Source organism: Protomyctophum parallelum (assembly GCF_964188405.1).
Source record: "Protomyctophum parallelum genome assembly, chromosome: 17".
Taxonomy (NCBI): domain Eukaryota; kingdom Metazoa; phylum Chordata; class Actinopteri; order Myctophiformes; family Myctophidae; genus Protomyctophum; species Protomyctophum parallelum.
Window position 1 is genome coordinate 18,596,400 of NC_139719.1, and position 21,973 is coordinate 18,618,372.

Below are 21,973 nucleotides of genomic sequence, written 5' to 3' on the forward strand. Positions count from 1 at the left end.
TCCAGCCTTAAAATACACCAGAAAATTCACAGTGGCGAGAAACCTTACACGTGTGATCAGTGTGGACAACGCTTCTCTGTAAGGTCCAGCCTTAAACTACATCAGATAATTCATACCGGGGAGAAACCCTATGGGTGTGATCAGTGTGGAAAACACTTCTCCCATTTGAGCAACCTTAAAAGACACCAGATAATTCACAGTCGCAAAATTTAAATTACTACTTCAAGCTAGATATTTGTCAGAAGCACAAATGGAAAGGTCAGAACTATTGTGTAAACATAACATGTAAATGTTAGAGGTAAATAAATTCATATGAAAAGGACATACAATGAGTGCTGGCATTTTCTTCATTTCAACTTGTTATTCGAGCCTTGCACCGTAAGGAAGTGTTGCAGGTTGTCTGCTTCGGCAGTACTTTCTTGCTCGCCATCTTATAATAAGAATGTTCTACTCTGAGCCGTGCTTTAAAAAGTCCAGTCATTATGAGCACCGGGTCCACGCAGCCCACCTCCTTTGAAGATTTATCAGAATGTTTTGAAGATGTATCAGAATGTTTTGAAGATGTATCAGAATGTTTTGAAGATGTATCAGAATGTTTTGAAGATGTATCAGAATGTTTTGAAGATTTATCAAAATGTTTTGAAGATTTATCAAAATGTTTTGAAGATTTATCAAAATGTTTTGAAGATTTATCAAAATGTTTTGAAGATTTATCAAAATGTTTTGAAGATTTATCAAAATGTTTTGAAGATTTATCAAAATGTTTTGAAGATTTATCAAAATGTTTTGAAGATTTATCAAAATGTTTCAAGAATAGCCGATGTACAAGCTCCATAATGGGACGTGTTGTGTGCTTGTAAGAAAACATTAAGAGGGTCTAAGAACACATTTCTGCTTAATAACTTCTTAAGAACGGTTGCTGCATGAGGCCCAATGATTTAAAACACTGTATAATTGTGTTGATTTGTATAAGAAAAATACACACAGGTCACAATGTTAATGTTGTGCATCAAAATATAAATGGATTCAGTAAAGGGGCATGTACTGAAAAATAGAGGCTGAACACAATGCAATATCATTCAGGTTTATAGGCATATAGATATAATCAGTTATACAAATATGCTGATTGAGTACAGTGGTTTGATAAACATGGGGACCATGGTCATTTTTCAGTTTTTTATTATGAAACTACATAATGTAAGCTTTCATATGATGTATTGTTCATTGAAATTGGGGGGGAAATTAAGAAGATATGAGCATCTAAAACTTGTTGAACCGGAAACCCCAAAGTACAGAATTTCCCCTGCAAAGATTCCAAAGATTTTAGCACCTCTGGGCCCCAGGAATGGGTGTGACAATAGATACTTGTCTCCACCCCTAATGGCTTGCATAATCACTCCCCCACCCACGAACCACTCCCCCACTAGGTTAGCTGTCAGTGACACAGTGCACAGATGAGTTGAGTGGACACTTAGTAGGCAGTGTGGGAAAGTGCATGTTGTTTTACTTAAGTTAAAGGGACACTTCACCCTTTTTGCAAAAAAATATATGTTAATGATGTTTAGAACATTTAAAACACTTTCCTGGGGGGCTTTATGTATGTAATATGTGGTTTTAGATATTTTAGATTGTAGCAGTGAGCCTGTTGTCTCTGATGTCATGGACACTGGGCTCACTTCCTTCCTGGACTACATGTTGTCTCAGTAAGACAGACCTCCCCTATCCACAAGGAGGAGCAGTGCACCAAAGAATTATGGGAATTGTAGTCCAGGAAGGTAGTGAGACCAGTGTCCATGACATCAGAGACAACAGGCTCACTGCTACAATCTAAAATAACTAAAACCACATATTACACACATAAATACCCCCAGGAAAGTGATCTAAAGCTTCTAAACGTCATTAACATATATATTTTTGCAAAAAGGGTGAAGTGTCCCTTTAAAGTATCAATATAGAAATATAGGACTGATGTTGTTTAGTGTATGTTTTGTAATAATAACATCTAAAAAGTGACTAGTAGGCTAACTGAGTTTTCAAATAAATACATGTGGAGTAAAACTACTTGCAGCCAACACTGCAAGTAGGCTATATCATTTATTCCATGAAGTTACTTGTAGTCTTAGTTGCTAAATTAAAAAATGCTGTATGTTTACATTATTATTAATATGTACAAAAAGGTACCGTTTACCCCTAAATGCATGGCTTGAATCAGCCGTGCACTGATGTGAAAGAGTTAAAACCTTACCAACAGAAAGTCAGGGGGAAAAATACCTTAGACGTTTGTTATGAGCCGTGCACTTTTTAAGAAGATCACACCAGGATTTGTACTACACTATGTCTTCACATTCAATATTTGAGCTGTTCTAACAACAACAATGTCATGGATGGACTACAGTTTGTGGTGTTAGCCAGCCAAATGATTAGTCTAAAATCACATAAAATTAGTCACACAGGGGATTCATGTTTATTTGTACAGATTGCAATTAAGAATACCCATATATGAGCACTATTTCTAGTCCAGGATGGCACTGAAAAGTCTTAGATACAAATACAATAATAATATTACAGCTTAGAGCTGCATGGTACACTCTGCACTGTTATGATGAATATAATGATGTGTTCAGCAAAAGTACCAGGATGGACTTTAAAATGATCGTTTTCCTTTTTATTGATTTTACTTTTACTATTATCTGCAGCTATACTACGGTAGCTGCAGGAAGATCCTATTGAGACTATTGGATAAGTAAATCAGCATATTTGTATAACTGATTATAACTATATAAACCTGAATGATATTGCATTGTGTTCAGCCTCTATTTTCAGTACGTGCCCCTTTACTGAAACCATTTATATTTTGATGCACAACATGAAAATTCAGTATGGGGAGATGAGGGAGGGTGGAGAACAGAATGTCAGACTGTGATTGGTGGAGATATGGTTCTTATTGTTCTCTTTGGCCAATCATTGAAAGCATTTAGTGGTAACGCCTCCAACACTCTGGTATAAGAAGACTTGGTCTGTGTCATTTCTCCACAACTCCTCCAGACTCTAGACTTCAGGTGACGATGAACTCTCTCGACCCTACCAGGGACATTTCTGCTGAACAGGAGGAACCCAAATACTTTGGTATGTTACTGATTGATTGCTTAAATATTGTATTAGACAGAATGTATAAACAGCAACAGAGTGCAGTCAAACACAAAAGGGATAGCCCCAAAAAAAGTAATTGCAGTCTTGTTTCCATTTTGGCCCTATGCAATCAATTCATAGTCATGACAATACATACTTATGCTTTTAGTCATGCAATGTGGTTTTAAAGCCATTGTTAGTGAGATACATGACAGCGATTTACTGCATGTCCACTTTTAAGTCCACAAAGTGCTGTCTTTCTACCTATCAACAATGTGTCCTTTGTGTTTGTTTCCACTACAGTGTTGCATCATCAGTCTGACTGCATTGACATACCAGAGGTGAATGAACAAACAAGCTTGGCAAAGAAAAAACACCACTGCTGTGATCAGTGTGGAAAACACTTTCCTCACCTCTCCAAACTTAAAATACACCTGAGAATTCACACTAGAGAGAAACCCTATGGATGTGATCAGTGTGGACAAAACTTCACTATAATGGCCAGCCTTAAAAGACACCAGAAAATTCACAGTGGTGAGAAACCTTGCATGTGTGATCAGTGTGGACAACACTTCACTATAATGTCCAGCCTTAAAAGACACCAGAAAATGCATACTGGAGAGAAACCGTATGAATGTGATCAGTGTGGACAACGCTTCGATGTAATGTCCAGCCTTAAAAACCACCAGAGAAGTCATACTGGAGAGAAACCCTATGAATGTGATCAGTGTGGAAAATACTTCACTATAATGTCCAGCCTTAAAATACACCAGAAAATTCACAGTGGCGAGAAACCTTACACGTGTGATCAGTGTGGACAACGCTTCTCTGTAAGGTCCAGCCTTAAACTACATCAGATAATTCATACCGGGGAGAAACCCTATGGGTGTGATCAGTGTGGAAAACACTTCTCCCATTTGAGCAACCTTAAAAGACACCAGATAATTCACAGTCGCAAAATTTAAATTACTACTTCAAGCTAGATATTTGTCAGAAGCACAAATGGAAAGGTCAGAACTATTGTGTAAACATAACATGTAAATGTTAGAGGTAAATAAATTCATATGAAAAGGACATACAATGAGTGCTGGCATTTTCTTCATTTCAACTTGTTATTCGAGCCTTGCACCGTAAGGAAGTGTTGCAGGTTGTCTGCTTCGGCAGTACTTTCTTGCTCGCCATCTTATAATAAGAATGTTCTACTCTGAGCCGTGCTTTAAAAAGTCCAGTCATTATGAGCACCGGGTCCACGCAGCCCACCTCCTTTGAAGATTTATCAGAATGTTTTGAAGATGTATCAGAATGTTTTGAAGATGTATCAGAATGTTTTGAAGATGTATCAGAATGTTTTGAAGATGTATCAGAATGTTTTGAAGATTTATCAGAATGTTTTGAAGATTTATCAAAATGTTTTGAAGATTTATCAAAATGTTTTGAAGATTTATCAAAATGTTTTGAAGATTTATCAAAATGTTTTGAAGATTTATCAAAATGTTTTGAAGATTTATCAAAATGTTTTGAAGATTTATCAAAATGTTTTGAAGATTTATCAAAATGTTTTGAAGATTTATCAAAATGTTTCAAGAATAGCCGATGTACAAGCTCCATAATGGGACGTGTTGTGTGCTTGTAAGAAAACATTAAGTGGGTCTAAGAACACATTTCTGCTTAATAACTTCTTAAGAACGGTTGCTGCATGAGGCCCAATGATTTAAAACACTGTATAATTGTGTTGATTTGTATAAGAAAAATACACACAGGTCACAATGTTAATGTTGTGCATCAAAATATAAATGGATTCAGTAAAGGGGCATGTACTGAAAAATAGAGGCTGAACACAATGCAATATCATTCAGGTTTATAGGCATATAGATATAATCAGTTATACAAATATGCTGATTGAGTACAGTGGTTTGATAAACATGGGGACCATGGTCATTTTTCAGTTTTTTATTATGAAACTACATAATGTAAGCTTTCATATGATGTATTGTTCATTGAAATTGGGGGGGAAATTAAGAAGATATGAGCATCTAAAACTTGTTGAACCGGAAACCCCAAAGTACAGAATTTCCCCTGCAAAGATTCCAAAGATTTTAGCACCTCTGGGCCCCAGGAATGGGTGTGACAATAGATACTTGTCTCCACCCCTAATGGCTTGCATAATCACTCCCCCACCCACGAACCACTCCCCCACTAGGTTAGCTGTCAGTGACACAGTGCACAGATGAGTTGAGTGGACACTTAGTAGGCAGTGTGGGAAAGTGCATGTTGTTTTACTTAAGTTAAAGGGACACTTCACAAAAAAATATATGTTAATGATGTTTAGAACCTTTGAAACACTTTCCTGGGGGGCTATCCACAAGGAGGAGCAGTGCACCAAATAATTATGGGAATTGTAGTCCAGGAAGGTAGTGAGACCAGTGTCCATGACATCAGAGACAACAGGCTCACTGCTACAATCTAAAATAACTAAAACCACATATTACACACATAAATACCCCCAGGAAAGTGATCTAAAGCTTCTAAACGTCATTAACATATATATTTTTGCAAAAAGGGTGAAGTGTCCCTTTAAAGTATCAATATAGAAATATAGGACTGATGTTGTTTAGTGTATGTTTTGTAATAATAACATCTAAAAAGTGACTAGTAGGCTAACTGAGTTTTCAAATAAATACATGTGGAGTAAAACTACTTGCAGCCAACACTGCAAGTAGGCTATATCATTTATTCCATGAAGTTACTTGTAGTCTTAGTTGCTAAATAAAAAAATGCTGTATGTTTACATTATTATTAATATGTACAAAAAGGTACCGTTTACCCCTAAATGCATGGCTTGAATCAGCCGTGCACTGATGTGAAAGAGTTAAAACCTTACCAACAGAAAGTCAGGGGGAAAAATACCTTAGACGTTTGTTATGAGCCGTGCACTTTTTAAGAAGATCACACCAGGATTTGTACTACACTATGTCTTCACATTCAATATTTGAGCTGTTCTAACAACAACAATGTCATGGATGGACTACAGTTTGTGGTGTTAGCCAGCCAAATGATTAGTCTAAAATCACATAAAATTAGTCACACAGGGGATTCATGTTTATTTGTACAGATTGCAATTAAGAATACCCATATATGAGCACTATTTCTAGTCCAGGATGGCACTGAAAAGTCTTAGATACAAATACAATAATAATATTACAGCTTAGAGCTGCATGGTACACTCTGCACTGTTATGATGAATATAATGATGTGTTCAGCAAAAGTACCAGGATGGACTTTAAAATGATCGTTTTCCTTTTTATTGATTTTACTTTTACTATTATCTGCAGCTTTACTACGGTAACTGCAGGAAGATCCTATTGAGACTATTGGATAAGTAAATCAGCATATTTGTATAACTGATTATAACTATATAAACCTGAATGATATTGCATTGTGTTCAGCCTCTATTTTCAGTACGTGCCCCTTTACTGAATCCATTTATATTTTGATGCACAACATGAAAATTCAGTATGGGGAGATGAGGGCAGACTGTCAGACTGTGATTGGTGGAGATATGGTTCTTATTGTTCTCTTTGCTAGATATTTGTCAGAAGCACAAATGGAAAGGTCAGAACTATTGTGTAAACATAACATGTAAATGTTAGAGGTAAATAAATTCATATGAAAAGGACATACAATGAGTGCTGGCATTTTCTTCATTTCAACTTGTTATTCGAGCCTTGCACCGTAAGGAAGTGTTGCAGGTTGTCTGCTTCGGCAGTACTTTCTTGCTCGCCATCTTATAATAAGAATGTTCTACTCTGAGCCGTGCTTTAAAAAGTCCAGTCATTATGAGCACCGGGTCCACGCAGCCCACCTCCTTTGAAGATTTATCCAAATGTTTTGAAGATTTATCAGAATGTTTTGAAGATTTATCAGAATGTTTTGAAGATTTATCAGAATGTTTTGAAGATTTATCAAAATGTTTTGAAGATTTATCAAAATGTTTTGAAGATTTATCAAAATGTTTTGAAGATTTATCAAAATGTTTTGAAGATTTATCAAAATGTTTCAAGAATAGCCGATGTACAAGCTCCATAATGGGACGTGTTGTGTGCTTGTAAGAAAACATTAAGTGGGTCTAAGAACACATTTCTGCTTAATAACTTCTTAAGAACGGTTGCTGCATGAGGCCCAATGATTTAAAACACTGTATAATTGTGTTGATTTGTATAAGAAAAATACACACAGGTCACAATGTTAATGTTGTGCATCAAAATATAAATGGATTCAGTAAAGGGGCATGTACTGAAAAATAGAGGCTGAACACAATGCAATATCATTCAGGTTTATATGCATATAGATATAATCAGTTATACAAATATGCTGATTGAGTACAGTGGTTTGATAAACATGGGGACCATGGTCATTTTTCAGTTTTTTATTATGAAACTACATAATGTAAGCTTTCATATGATGTATTGTTCATTGAAATTGAAAACTTGTTGAACCGGAAACCCCAAAGTACAGAATTTCCCCTGCAAAGATTCCAAAGATTTTAGCACCTCTGGGCCCCAGGAATGGGTGTGACAATAGATACTTGTCTCCACCCCTAATTGCTTGCATAATCACTCCCCCACCCACAGACCACTCCCCCACTAGGTTAGCTGTCAGTGACACAGTGCACAGATGAGTTGAGTGGACACTTAGTAGGCAGTGTGGGAAAGTACATGTTGTTTTACTTAAGTTAAAGTATCAATATTGCAATATAGAAATATAGGACTGATGTTGTTTAGTGTATGTTAGAGTCCCCACATCTCAACGAACTGTTCTAGAAAGGAAATCAGTTTATAGCAGGCAAACTCTATTCTGAGACGAGCTGTTATCAGTCCTTTTGCCATGAGTTCTGGGTCTATTGACCCTGCTCCTTGCATTTTGTTCCTCCTAGTGAGCCATATGCTAATCTTTACCTGCGCAAGTAAACAGTTCAGCAGGCCCACTCGTCTCTTTTGGGATGCTTTGTACCGTGGCCCAAAAATAAACATTTCATCGTTTAGCTCTTCATTAAAACTGTTGAACCATCTCTGTAGCAGCGCAAACAGACTACCAAGCCTTGGGCACCTTAACCATAGATGTTCAAGTGTTTCTTCCTCCTGACAGAAAGGACAACTTCTGCTGGCCCTAGAGTCAATGTGTGCCACGTGTCTGTTTGTAGACACATGCACTATCCTCCACTGTATATCCGCTGTGCGTTTCTCCACTGGAGCTTTGTACATGGACCTCCAGACAGAGAGAGACAGAGACAGAGACAGAGACAGAGACAGAGACAGACAGAGAGAGAGACAGTTACAGCTTCAGTACCTTGCCCAAGGGCATATAGTGGAGAGAGAGAGAGAGAGAGACAGAGACAGAGAGAGAGAGAGAGAGTTACAGCTTCTGTACCTTGCCCAAGGACATATAGTGAAGAGAGAGAGAGCGAGAGAGAGCGAGAGAGAGCGAGAGCGCGAGAGAGAGAGAGACAGTTACAGCTTCAGTACCTTGCCCAAGGACATATAGTGGAGAGGTGGAGAGAGACAGAGAGAGAGAGAGAGAGAGAGAGAGATAGTTAGCTTCAGTAAAAGGTACTTCAGGGCAAGGTACTGAAGCTAACACTCTCTCTCACAGTTAGCTTCCTTGCACAAGGCCTTGCACAAGGACACCAAGATAATGACGCCAAGAGGACCTGGGTAAATGTCTGCACAGCAGGTATAAACCGAAAAGGCCAGACTTAGAGACCGAGCCGGTCTGACTGTAATCACATCAGGTCAGATCTATTAGAATTGCTGTGAGGCTGTGAATCTCAAATGATATATACCCGTATGTGGAACCGTGAGGATCAGCGTTTTTATTACAAACAGACGTTGTAATAAAAACCTTACGTCTGTAACGGACCCACAAGGATGTTTCCATGGTTAATATGTGGTTTCTTTGAGGCTTTTAATTTTAAGCGTTCCCTGCCCAAAAGTCAGTTTTTAGGGGTTTTATTTGAAGCGTTTCCTGCCCACAGGGACAAATCGGTTGCAATGAAATTATCAAGTTCACCTGTGACTGAGGACAACGCCCAGGATGGGGCTGCAGATAGCAGCACTAGATCATAAACTGACACCATCTCTCTTTCTCTCTCTCTCTCTCTCTGATATTAAAGTGGTCATTTGTGTGCGGCTGTCCTCAAATAATAATAATACATGTCTTTAAAGCTGACAGGCATAAATATTCATGAGCGTTAAAAATACATTTATAAACAATGTAACTTAGTTTAGGAAAACTAAATATGCGCCTCTAACAGGTTGCTATGCCAACCACATCCATTAGAGAGCAGCTTGGCTCCTTTTCACTGCATGAGAAAGAGGGGCTGTGTGCATGTGCTGACCGTGTGTCCGTGGGTGTGCATTCTGTCTGTGTGTGTGTGTGTGTGTGTGTGTGTGTGTGTGTGTGTGTCAGAGCATGATTGAGTGTGAGTGACTGTGTGGACGCGTGTGTGTATACTCGTACCGTCATACTTGCAAGGGCCAAACTCTTCCCCACAAGACGAATTTGAGAATTAGACATTGTGAGGACATATTTTCCGTGTTATGGTTGAAAGAAAATCACACCCGTGGACGTCCTAGCGCATCCTCAATGATACTGGGCGAGATAAGAATATTCTGAATTCTTTCCTTTTTTTTGTCAGTTCGCCTTTCGGCTACCGACTTAGCTGTTAGCGCGGTGGAAAGAATGACTCGTCTCTCCTAATCAAGGGCGCTCTCCGTGGTTATGAACGGATCGATATACTGGCGCTTCATTTCTGCTCCTCATCCGTCTCTCCCGCTTTTTGGATCATATATCGTATAAATTAAAACGATCGCAATGTAAGCTAGCAATGTAAAGTAAACTTTTTTTTAGTAGATTGTTTCTGGCACCCCAGAGCTCCTATTTTGAAGAACATCCGGCACCGATTGTGTTGTCAGTGGCATTCAATGTGTGTGTTAGGACAATGCGTTTACACACACCCTCAAAGCTGGACATAGGAGGGGATAGCGCCCCTCAAAAATATTTAGAGAGTTAGGCTTAGGAACAATTAGGAAAAGATTCAGGTTGGGGTTATGATTAGGATGAGGCATTTAGAGGATAGGTTTAGGGTTAGAGTGTTTTTCTCCCATATTGTGTACTTTGTTGTGCGCCGTTGTCTCACACTAGGTTTGCAATTTTCAACGATTTTCAATGCTGTCCTAAATGTATAGTAATATAAACGTGTGTCTGTGTGTGCGCGTGCGTGCGTGCATGCGCACATCTGTGTGCCCAGTTTTATAATTTATGGCTAACACAAGACAACAAATCTATCACATCATGCCTTTCTCCAGTCCAAAAACACACACACGCATGCATGCACATGTGTGTTCGCATATCAACCTTGAATCTCTAGCAAACGCCTACAGCCACTGACCAGCATTGTGAGCATACACACTCTACACACACACACAAGCAATCTATCTCCGTTTCTCTCTCTCACACACACACACACACACACCAAATGGAGCATCATTTTGTGTCCGTTTCAGGCTCCACTTCCTCTTCCTGTGAACAGACATTGGGGACGTTATATTTAGCAGCCATCTGTGCGACACACACACACACACACACACACACACACACACACACACACACACACACACACACACACACACACACACACACACACACACACCATCCAATAATCAAATAAGAAAGTGTGGGAATCTATCTCTTTCATTAGGCTATTTTATTCTAATTCATTATTAATTCCTTCATTGTGTATTCCTCACATTTATTTATGTCAGTCTAATTAAGTTTCTATCATATTTTGTGTGATTATGCTAATTCCATAGGTCGTTTTTTTTTACTGCAAATTAAAAGGCATCAATCTGTATGAATGAGGAGTTCACTATATCAATAGATTTGATGTGAAATGGTCAAAAGGCGATTGTTGCATTTGAGCTCGTAGATAGGCAATTTTCGAAAACATTTAGATTTGTTATCATTACAAACAAAGAGGTAGGAGCGCACACCAATAGTGGTGCATATACCCTGAAGAAGGCATATTGTTTGCAATAAAAAAAAATTATATATATATATATATATAGTGTGGAGTCTCACCACGGTACCACCAGAGTAATGGGCGCGTTCCCATGGCAACCAGCCAAACACCGGCCTCGCCGACGCGCTCCGCCCATGGACGTGTCATAGACGCCGTCTATTACCCCAGTGCGATCCTACACCAGCTGCGCCTAATGCAGCCTCCGCCCGCATTAGCAATCAGCGACAGCCGCGACCTGTCAGCCGCGCCCTTTATAAATGACACTCGAACTTAGCCGTGACACTGGCTGGTTCACCCAAGACGCTCGGGCAGCGTATGTCGACACCTTGGCTCTGGATGGTAAGTCCGCACACTTCTCGATAATGGATCCCTTGACACTAACTAAAGTCACTGTTTGATTGTTTGTACCGCAACTCAATTCTACCTTGTATTCCGCTCTATCAGGCTTGTAGGAGTGGGGCTGAAAGCACACACAGGAGTGTGTGCCCCCCATAAACAAGTGACGCGTGGAAAGCCGCACCTATACCTGGAAACCCACCTGGCTCGGTTCGGGACGAGCAGCAGTAGAAGGGAGCCTCGTATCACCTGGCAGTCCACCGCACGTTAAGGTCGTAGTAAGGAAAACGTTCTCTCACTATCACACGTTTTGTTTAAGAAGAGGCACTCCCAGACGGTTTAGAAGCTAAGGATAAAAAGAAGACTGTGAATGAAGAAACCCCTATGTTGATGTTTATTGAAGAGAGGACGTTTAGTTAATGTGTCACGTTAACCCAGAAGACTGTGAATGAAGAAACCCCTCCGTTGATGTTTATGGAAGAAAGGATGTTTTAGTTAAAGTGTCACGTTAACCCTGTGAACGAAGACAGGCCTGTTTATGTTCAGATAAAACCTTAAGAAGACTTTAAGTTGGCGAGAGCCCCGCCTAGCACCGGTGAAAGAAGACAGAGAGTGTTGTTAGAAATGAGACGCTGTTTTCTGTTAACAGTGCCGGAGATTAGCTGTTCACAGACAGATGGACACACGGACGAACGGACAAACAGAGTGCAAAACATACTAAAACAAGCATTCGGCCTGGTGGAGACAATAAAACCCCCCATGGGGAACATAAATAACCGGTGGTGCTGGGGTGGTGGTGGGAGCAAACATCACATAACAACCAGGAACCATATGCAGAGGAAGGTAGGAAGAGCATACAGTCTAGAGAGCTTAAGTAGCCCGCCCAATTGGTCAGCTGACAGCCACATCAGCGAATGACGTGTGGGACTTGCACACACTTATACACCCACATAGAAATTCAGCATGTTAACCTTGAGTATAGTATGCGCCTCATGCACTGCATGAACTCCCTCGAGTATGTCTGACTGAACTAACTCCGCAGGCCACGTATCATTTTCTTTTTTTTCACCCATTCAGACCTGAGGCCGATTCTACGAATGCCTTCTAAATCAGTAGCTCAAACGTTTTCATGCCAAAGGACCCATTCTGAAAATTCTGTTTTGTGCCAGGGACCACTAGGAGAGAAGATTTGTGTAAAATAAATTAAAAACAGTATAATATTTTCAGGTGTAAAACGCTCGCTGTTAGCGTGTACGAATTGCAAACGCAAAAATCTAAAATGAAACAAATGCTTTCCCGGTTTTAATGGTTTTAAAGTAAAAACCTTGTTAGTGTTACTGAAGTTAATGTTATTTTCTTGTATATTTCTTCCGCCTTGTACATTTTATTCTCATATCTCTAGTATTCAAATGTCCCTTTAGTTTATAATGTGCCTTTTTTGTCTCCGTGCTTAATGTTTGTGTTGAATGAGCTCTTTTGCAGAATAAAGTATTTCCAATTCAATTGCTTAATTTCCTTTCTCCCCAGAGCACTCATCCATCCTTCCTTTCTTCCCCAACCTTCCTTCGTTGCGTTTTGTCTTCGGCGCATGCGCGCACACACACACACACACACACACACACACACGTTTATTTTGATTTCTGGACTTTTACTGTGTGTGTAGTGTGATCTGTGATGGGAATACATTGTGGCCAGTGAATGGCCACAATGTAACTGGATGTTATTTATAACAGAACACACATTTACAATTCCTGATGAACATGAAAATGACATGGTTGAAGCTTGTAAATGTAAAGCAGCAAGCAGAGAGAGAGAGAGAGATCGGCTAGTGGCCAGGCCAATGAACGCATTAGCATCATTATCCTGAACAGAGAGAAGGCCAAGAACTAACTGACTGCCTGCCTGCCTGCCCGCCCGCCCGCCCGCCCGCCCGCCTGCCTGCCTCACAGTCTTCGCTAACGGGCCATGTGGATGACAGGAGCTTCCAGTCAGGAAATTGTGGTCAAAAGTGCACCCTGGATGACTGCGGCGGAGCATTATTAGTGTGCCGTGTAGAGGGAACAACAGAAGTAAAATAAAAAATAAAAAGCTGCTCAGGTGACAGACGTGATCAGACTGTCAACGAGAAGAACAATCGTGTCAACAACCCAACAGAGAGGGAGGTTATAGGAGGCCCGCGTAGTGCATGAACCCCTCATTATAAACACACACACATTTGCAGTGGTGGAAAGTAACATTTACTCAAGTACTGTACTTAAGTACAATTAGGAGGTATTTGTTCTTTGAGTATTTCCAATTTCCAATCATTTTACTTCTACTCCACTACATCTCAGAGGCAAATATTGTATACTTGTACATACAGTCATTAACCCTATATGCATTTCGCCCATTTGAAAATGGCCAATCTATAAGCTCACAATGCGTCGCGTTTTTACTTACTTTTACTTTTGGTACTGATGCCAAAATATTTGTGTACGTTTATTTTGATTTCTGGACTTTTAAGTAACAAAATGGAGTACTTTCCCCACCACTGACAAATACACATTTGATGGTTCAGTGGTGCAAAAGAAACACAGATTGATATTATATTGTCAGGTGAGTCGATCGTTCACCATATTCTCCACAATGTGTTGGTCAGTGGTGGTACTCACATTTGTACTCAATTTTTTTTACTTAGCATCAAATCAATACTGCAATATATAAATACTTCAAAATGCACTTAAGTAAAAGTACAAAAGTATTGGCATCAAAATCAAAAAGTTAAAGTATCACAATGCGACGCATTGAGCTTGTAGATCTGCCATTTTCAAATGGCCAACATATATATAGGGCTGAGGTGAACGCATGTTTTATTGTTTTGTAATAAATTAATAATAATCCAAATCTACAAAGTAACTGAAGTTTTCAAATAATTGTAGTGGAGTAAAAGTACAATATTTGGGACTGTTTTTGATACAGAGACAGCCATTGCGAAATGACTGTCACTTTTTATCAATAATGAGTTAATAGCACAGGCAGACTTCACATACTAGAGCATTTCTGAAATGTAAATATGAAATAAATGCTTAAACATGTAGCTAGGTGTAATGTTAGAGTCCACAGAAGTGAACCTTTCAAGCCTGTTTTCTCAACTCGCTGTTTTCTGTAAGCCATTACTACTCTATTAACCATATCTCAACAACAACCAATATGTCAATTTAAAGCTATGATTCCCTGCTTACATATGACATGAGAAAAATAAACGACAATTTAAAAAAATGACTTATCTTCGGTCAGAAACGGTCACATTTGGATGCGAGATGTGGTGGAGAGTAAAGGTATTGAAAATTGGAACGTAAAAACACCTCAAAATTGTACTCAAGTACAGTACAATTTTGTACACCAGTACAGCAACAGAACGGCACAGGCCTGAATGCTCAAACCCTATAGCAGGTAGCGTTTCACATGCGTGAAATGTGTCCTCTGCATTTACCCATCCTATAACTACAGTACTATGCCATTCTACTGTATACGGCGCTCAGAAAGCAGATCAACACATTGCTGGCCTGGCCTTGAATCGTGCAGTACGTGCTTCAACCAGGGGCTCTCTGGCTCCCAAGGCAGGCTTCCTAACCACCACTCAGCTACGGCTGAGAATTATAATAATTGCATGTACTAATTATCTGGGTATGATTGTTGACTCTTTCTCGGACCTCATTAGACTCTGTGTTGACCATGTGTACAGTTCAGTCAGATAACGCACAGATAGATTTAACCAATGTTTATTATAGAATGAATACAAATGCATGTGCATAGATTTTATCTTGCCGTTTGGCTCTTCTATATTCTTCTCCCTGCTCAGCACAATTAAATAATAATGAATTGGATTTTTATAACGCTTTTCCAAGTGCTCAAAGCGCTTTACAATGGTTCATTCATACATTGGGAGGTCAAGCGGTGAACATTCGACGCCAGCGTCCTCACTTCCCACATTCACTCACCAATGGTGGCAAGCTCACACCGACCGACTCATTGCCCAAGGACACCTTGACATGTGGACAGGAGGAGCCGGGATTCGAACCGCCGACCCAGGGATCATTGGACGACCTGCTCTACCTCCTGAGCCACAGCCACCCTAAAACATTTAGGAGCAGGGAGATAGATATGATACATAGCAGTTACTTCAGTCAGGTATACTCGAGCGGGTTCATGCTGTGCTCAATGGCACATACATGTACTCTAGGGGGTAATATGCTGCATTACTATGTGGGTTTATTCAGTGTTTTCAAGACCCACATGGCATACGCTGATGTGGCAGTTAGCTGACCAATTGGGCGGGGTATTTAAGCTATCCTAGACTGCATGCTCTTCCTGCCTTCCTTCTGCATATGGTTCCTGGTCGTTATGTGATGTTTGCTCTCACCTCCACCCCTGAAATACATTAACAACCCTCCATGGGGAACAAACACATACCAGAGCCCACCGGTGGTGCTGGGGAGGCGGTGGGAGCAAACAGGCGCATACCAACAGTCCAGGGACAAAGGACAGCAGGAGGATGACAGCAGGATGACAGAGACTGACGTGAGCTTAAATAACCTGGCAATTGGTCAGCTGACTGCCACGTCAGTGAATGACGAATTAAATGTGTGTAGTACCATTGTAATATGCATGTACAGTATGAGCCCATGAGCATAGCATGAAGCCACTCCAGTATATCTGACTGAACTAACTCCGCAAGCTACGTATCATTTATTAGGAATTAGGAATGTTATTAGAAAGACCTTTTTTTTACGCGGATGGGTTCCCAGACTACCCAGACCTAGTCAATAATGGTTCAACCTCAGAAATCCGGGAACTACCCATAGATCCGAAGTCCCGTTAGTCCGAACATGCACTGCTCCCGTGCTTGCGGTTAGGTTTAGGTTAGGGTTAGAGATAGGGATAGTAATTTCAGAACAATGAACCTTCTGACTAATGACACGGCACCAGAAATCGACCCTTTATCAGAAAGAAAAGAGCTGAACAACACATGAGGTCAGGTGGACTGTGGGAGGCAGGGTCAAGGTTCAAATCCCTGAGTGTTACAGTGTACAAGGCAAGCGTTGTGCAACACATGAAAAGTCACTACTGCTTAAGAAGGCCAACATCATGTCCAAAAGGTCATGTGCTTTTATCTCTGAAAATAACTGAATACAGGCTGTTGTTGTCACGAGCCCAGAGCCCATCATTTCAAGAGACAGAGAACATTCAAAATCATGTTTTGAAAATACAGTATATTTTTATATAGATGCTTCGTGCCGTCACATACACTCTTTTCCGCATTTCCCTCCCCACTGGCTTCAACATATTGATCTCAACGTGCGCATGCATGCAAGTCATGAGGTTATTATGATGTTGGGTTGGTCCAGTTGCCCTTACCAGCACACATAGACAGCCTATGTTCTGAGGGGCGTGGCTACCGTTACAGTCTATGATCGGGATCCACCCCCCGTTCGAGTCAAAATGAAAACCAACGAAGAAGAAGGGGGTAAGTCCCGCCTCGTTGTCTGGGCCAGCCAATGGCCAGCTGGGCCCAAACGGATCTAGAAAGATGGCGATTTACAGTTCAAGGACTGACAGGCTTCATCTTACGTCCATATCAGACCCGGAGAACACTTTGTCCATATATCAGTCTATGGTTGCGCCTCGAAAATAGCTGATCTACAAGCTCTCAACGTGTCGCAGCGCGACGTGTTGTGAGCTTGTAGAGCTTGTGAGCCTGCTATTTGTTTTGTCTAAAGGTGCCCTCTTACGGGCTTTCAGCCCCTGCCTCTCTGACAGTCTCTGCACGTCCCCGGGCGGTCCTTACCTTCCATGACGTAGACCAGGGATCCCACGTCTCCCTCGTTGATGATGCAGGCGTCGGGGCCGTACTCCACCGGGTACATGCAGTCCACGATCTCCTGGATCTGAGACAGCTCCAGGTTCTTCATGAAGTCATTGTCCAGGATGGCCTCCCTGATCAGGTCCTTGGACCTGGGAGTGGGAGGAGGAGAGGAGCATTTTATTTTGATTTGATTTAGGGCATATTGAGTAGCTATAGTTCAGTTAACCCATTCTGGGCGTTCGGGAACCCCTTTTGGGGTTTTTAGCATTGTGTTATACTCTGGCTATTGACAAATAGCAGAGCTTGTAGATCTGCTATTTTTGAAAAGTCTTGAAAATGTGTCGCACATCTTTGAATGTATATTCTTTCAGAGCGGACGTTTTTAACTCAAAGCTTTGCTTCTGAGGGGTTCCTGGGATGACATATTTTCAGATGGGGGTCAGTGGCCAATTGGCAATTGCATATCATTTTTGGGGGTCCTTGACATGAAATATTGAGCACCACTGATATAGAAATATAGGTATTTCAGAAAACTGTCAGGATTTAGAAGACATTTATTTTTTACAATTTTGACGTCAGGCCTAAATGGGCTAAAAAGGACCTAGATGATAGTGATATCCAGAAGTTAACGCACATTACGGAGTGCTATGGACAAATGTCATCCTCAAAAAGGTAGACTGGGAAAAGAGCACTGCTTTGTTAGTGGGGGAAATGGCATGGGAATGAACCTAAACTACTGGATAGATTAACATGGTCACTTTACCCCTGAGCCACTGCCGCCCCGTGGAAAAGATGGTAAGAGCTACTGCCATTTCTTTAGTCTTCCTCACATCAACAACTTAGTGGCCTGCACTTAATGCCTAAATGCACTAGACTAGAGCAGAGGTTCCCAAACCTTTTTGGCCATGCACCCCCTGTTAACACCTGACCTAGCTCACGCACCCCCCACATGGAAATAAAAATTGCATAAGCTATATATATATTTCCTATATATATATATATATATATATATATACATACCATACCATACCATACCATACCATACCATACCATCTTTATTTATATAGCACATTTTAAAACAACAACGTTGTACCAAAGTGCTTTACAGTAAAACATTAAAAAACATTAAAAAACACAACTTCATTGAAAAACCACAAAACAACCACAAACAACATGCACAGTGTCACATTAAACATCGAAACATCTCATACTGTGCTTGGAAAAGCCAAGGAATAAAGGTAAGTCTTGAGACGTGACTTAAACACCTGGAGGGTGGGGGCTTGTCTTGTGTGCAGAGGCAGCTCATTCCAGAGCTTGGGAGCTGCCACTGCAAAAGCTTGGTAACCTCTGAGCTTCAGCCTGGTTTTAGGCACCACCAGGAGAAGCTGGTCAGAGGACCTGAGCGTCCGTGTTGGAGAATAGGGTTTCAGCAGTTCAGATAAATAAATGGGTGCCAAACCATTTAGACACTTAAAGACAAAGAGCAATACTTTTAAGTCAATCCTGTATCGCACAGGAAGCCAGTGGAGGGAGGCTAGTACAGGGCTGATGTGGTCTCGCTTACGTGTGCCTGTAAGTAACCTAGCAGCTGCGTTCTGGACTAGCTGTAATCGAGAGATGGAAACCTGGTTTACTCCAATATACAGGGCATTACAGTAGTCTAGGAGGGATGTCATGAAAGCATGAATTACAGTTTCGAACACAGAGCGGGATAGGCAAGACTTAACCTTAGATAGCCTCCTAAGCTGGAAGAAGCTCTTTCTTACTACCTCATTTATCTGTTTGTCCATCTTTAGGTCAGAGTCGATTTTGAAACCTAGATTGGTGGCAGTTGGCTTCAAGAAGGGCTCAAGGGGGCCTAAAACACCAGGAGGGGACACATGTGCTTGTGTGGGCCCAAACACCATAACTTCGGTTTTGCTGTCATTGAAGTTTAGGAAGTTTAAAGCCAGCCATGCTTTTACATCCTCGAGGCAAGCAAGGAGTGGTTTTAAAGAGTCAGGATTGTTACGCTTTAGAGGCAAATTAATTTGGCTGTCATCAGCGTAACAATGGAAAGAAACACCGTGTTTTCGAAAAATAGATCCTAGGGGGAGCAGATACAACATGAACAGAATTGGTCCAAGAATAGAGCCCTGTGGCACTCCACAATGGAGGGATGCTGTGGTGGATGTGGCATCCCCTAGGGTGACACGGAAACTTCTCCCTGACAAGTAAGATCTAAAAAACTCTAGTGCTGGCCCTTTAATGCCAACCCAGTGCTCCAAACGAGAGAGCAAGATACTGTAATCTACAGTGTCAAATGCCATTATATATATATATATATATATATATATATATATATATATATATATATATATATATATATATATATATATATATATATATGCAGCATAGATTCTGCATTATACTTGCCATATATTGGTATAATACAGTATGTTAATATATTTACTGTATAATAAATCCATAGCACCACCATTAGCCTATTCATGTCGCGCACCCCCTAGAATGCGCTCGCGCAACACAAGGGGCGCATGCACCACCGTTTGGGAACCACTGCACTAGAGCCTCCACAGGACAATGAGGACGATTACAGTTGCTGATTGCATTTGCATATTTTTGGATAGACTACACTAAGTACCTCAAGAGTACATAGAAGAAGGGGGGAAATAAGTGTAGAGTGTTTTTTTATTTTTTTATTTAAGGTTGCCATTCAATACTTTTTTTGATTATTCAGGATTTAAGATGAATCATGTGTCACCTTTTTATATCAGTGTGACAAAAGTATGGCTTATAATGGGAAATAAATGCACAAGGCGTTCTAACCCATCTTTGTACCATGGCTGCTGAGAGAGTTCTAACCCATCTTTGTAACATGGCTGCTGAGAGAGTTCTAACCCATCTTTGTACCATGGCTGCTGAGAGAGTTCTAACCCATCTTTGTACCATGGCTGCTGAGAGAGCCGGGACTCAAGTGGGCTCAGCTGGGCTCCACGGTAGATAATTAAGTACCGATGGGGACTGTGATGACTACGAACAAAGGGTTAACTACAGTCCAACACTTGCTAGAAATGGCTGGAACACGTAGCTGGTGAGAAGATTGGAGGTCCGAATCCATGTCCATGCGGTCTCCCCTTCTACCTGCTCTATTCACATTTTTAATTAATAATTTTAATGCCAATAGAAAAATCAGTATAATTATATTGGGAGGATGCTGGACAAAAAAAAAACAGGATGGCTTTCACATGAGGACAGAATGTTACTGGCAGAGTGCTGCAACGGGAACAGGAGCCCACAATGATTTTATCATTGCGGGCACGGGCGGGATTGGTCTGAAATTCAACGGGAGCGGGATCAATTAGAGTTCTCAGCGGGCCCGACATTTGAAGCCCGGCCCTAACTGGGTCAGCCCGAAGCTCGGCCCGACCCTAAAAATTACCATAATGTTAGGCCCGAAGCCAGATAAAAGCCAGACAAAGAAAAAAAAGAACGCCACTTTAATGCATGGCCAGCACAGCGGCACCCGCCGTCAGTGGTTCAGTGTGTGTCTGTGTGAGAGTGAGAACGGAGTTCAATGGACTTATCGCCGAAATAAAGGATTTATGTAGCTCACGTTAGACTGTTAATGTACCATTTCCATATAATTCTAATGGATTCCATTTCCAGTGGTGGTGGTGAGTAGCTCCCAATTAGTTTAAGTGAAGCAGCTATATGTCCAAGACCCCAAGTATCGTCCCCGTTCGGTGTCCAAAATAACCTACAGAGTTTACAAACCATCCACGCACCCGCTCATGGCGTGTCTCGACAGCTTAGAGATCTGTTATTTTAAATCGGGCACATATAACGAGGAGCGCCGCCGTGGCCGCACCGAGGGACGGCGGTTATAATACTAATCATTTTCTAAATCAAATAGCCTGTAGCCTGCAGTGGACTGTAACAGTGCGTGGTCATCATATACACTACAGAATTATATGGATCGGTTGGTGACTATATGACGTTGATTAGGCCTAATGTGCTTTCTGTGGTCCACTAATAATCATGATAAAATGGCACGATTTTTTTCCTACTCAGTCTCCATGTTTAAAAATGGCACGATTTTTTTCCTACTCAGTCTCCAATGTTTGGATTTTCATTATCGTGAGAACGATGGCTTCGTATTGCAACTTTTCAGGACTAGAAAGCCTGCAGTTTCTATTAGCTTGAGGACGGTTTCTGAACTGCCCACAGCCCTCCTATGAGACACAGACAGAGTAGAAAAAAATTGCGCCATTCTTTCATGATTATTAGTGAGGACTTATTATATGAAGATGGGTTGAAAAGTGGTTAAGTGGTCCTTTAAGTAAGTAATACAAAATGGATGGAGGGCAGACTGGTGTGACTGTGTATTAGCAGTTTTTAAGAATTTAGGTAAAGCAAGAGTACTGTTTCACTGCACATTTTATGAAACAAAATTAATTGGAGGTGTTTATTGTCTGGGACTATGTGTGCTATTTTTCTGAAAATGATGAGGGGTTGACGAGTCACTATTGTATAGATGACAAGACATGCTCTGAGAAAAAAAGGCAATGTAGCCTACTGTTTGTGAC

The 21,973-nt window shown here is 40.8% G+C and overlaps 1 protein-coding gene across 3 annotated transcripts in view; it reads right to left on the reverse strand.

Moving 5' to 3' along the window:
- The window catches only part of prkg1 (protein kinase cGMP-dependent 1), a gene marked incomplete at its 5' end in the record, with an annotated part of 166,610 nt that overhangs the window by 116,358 nt on the left and 28,279 nt on the right, over positions 1-21,973 (reverse strand). For all 3 annotated transcript variants that reach the window (XM_083786860.1, XM_083786859.1, XM_083786858.1), the window contains one exon: positions 17,370-17,536. In XM_083786860.1, coding sequence (XP_083642986.1) covers positions 17,370-17,536 — 167 coding nt within the window. The remainder of the gene's footprint in view (positions 1-17,369; positions 17,537-21,973) is intronic.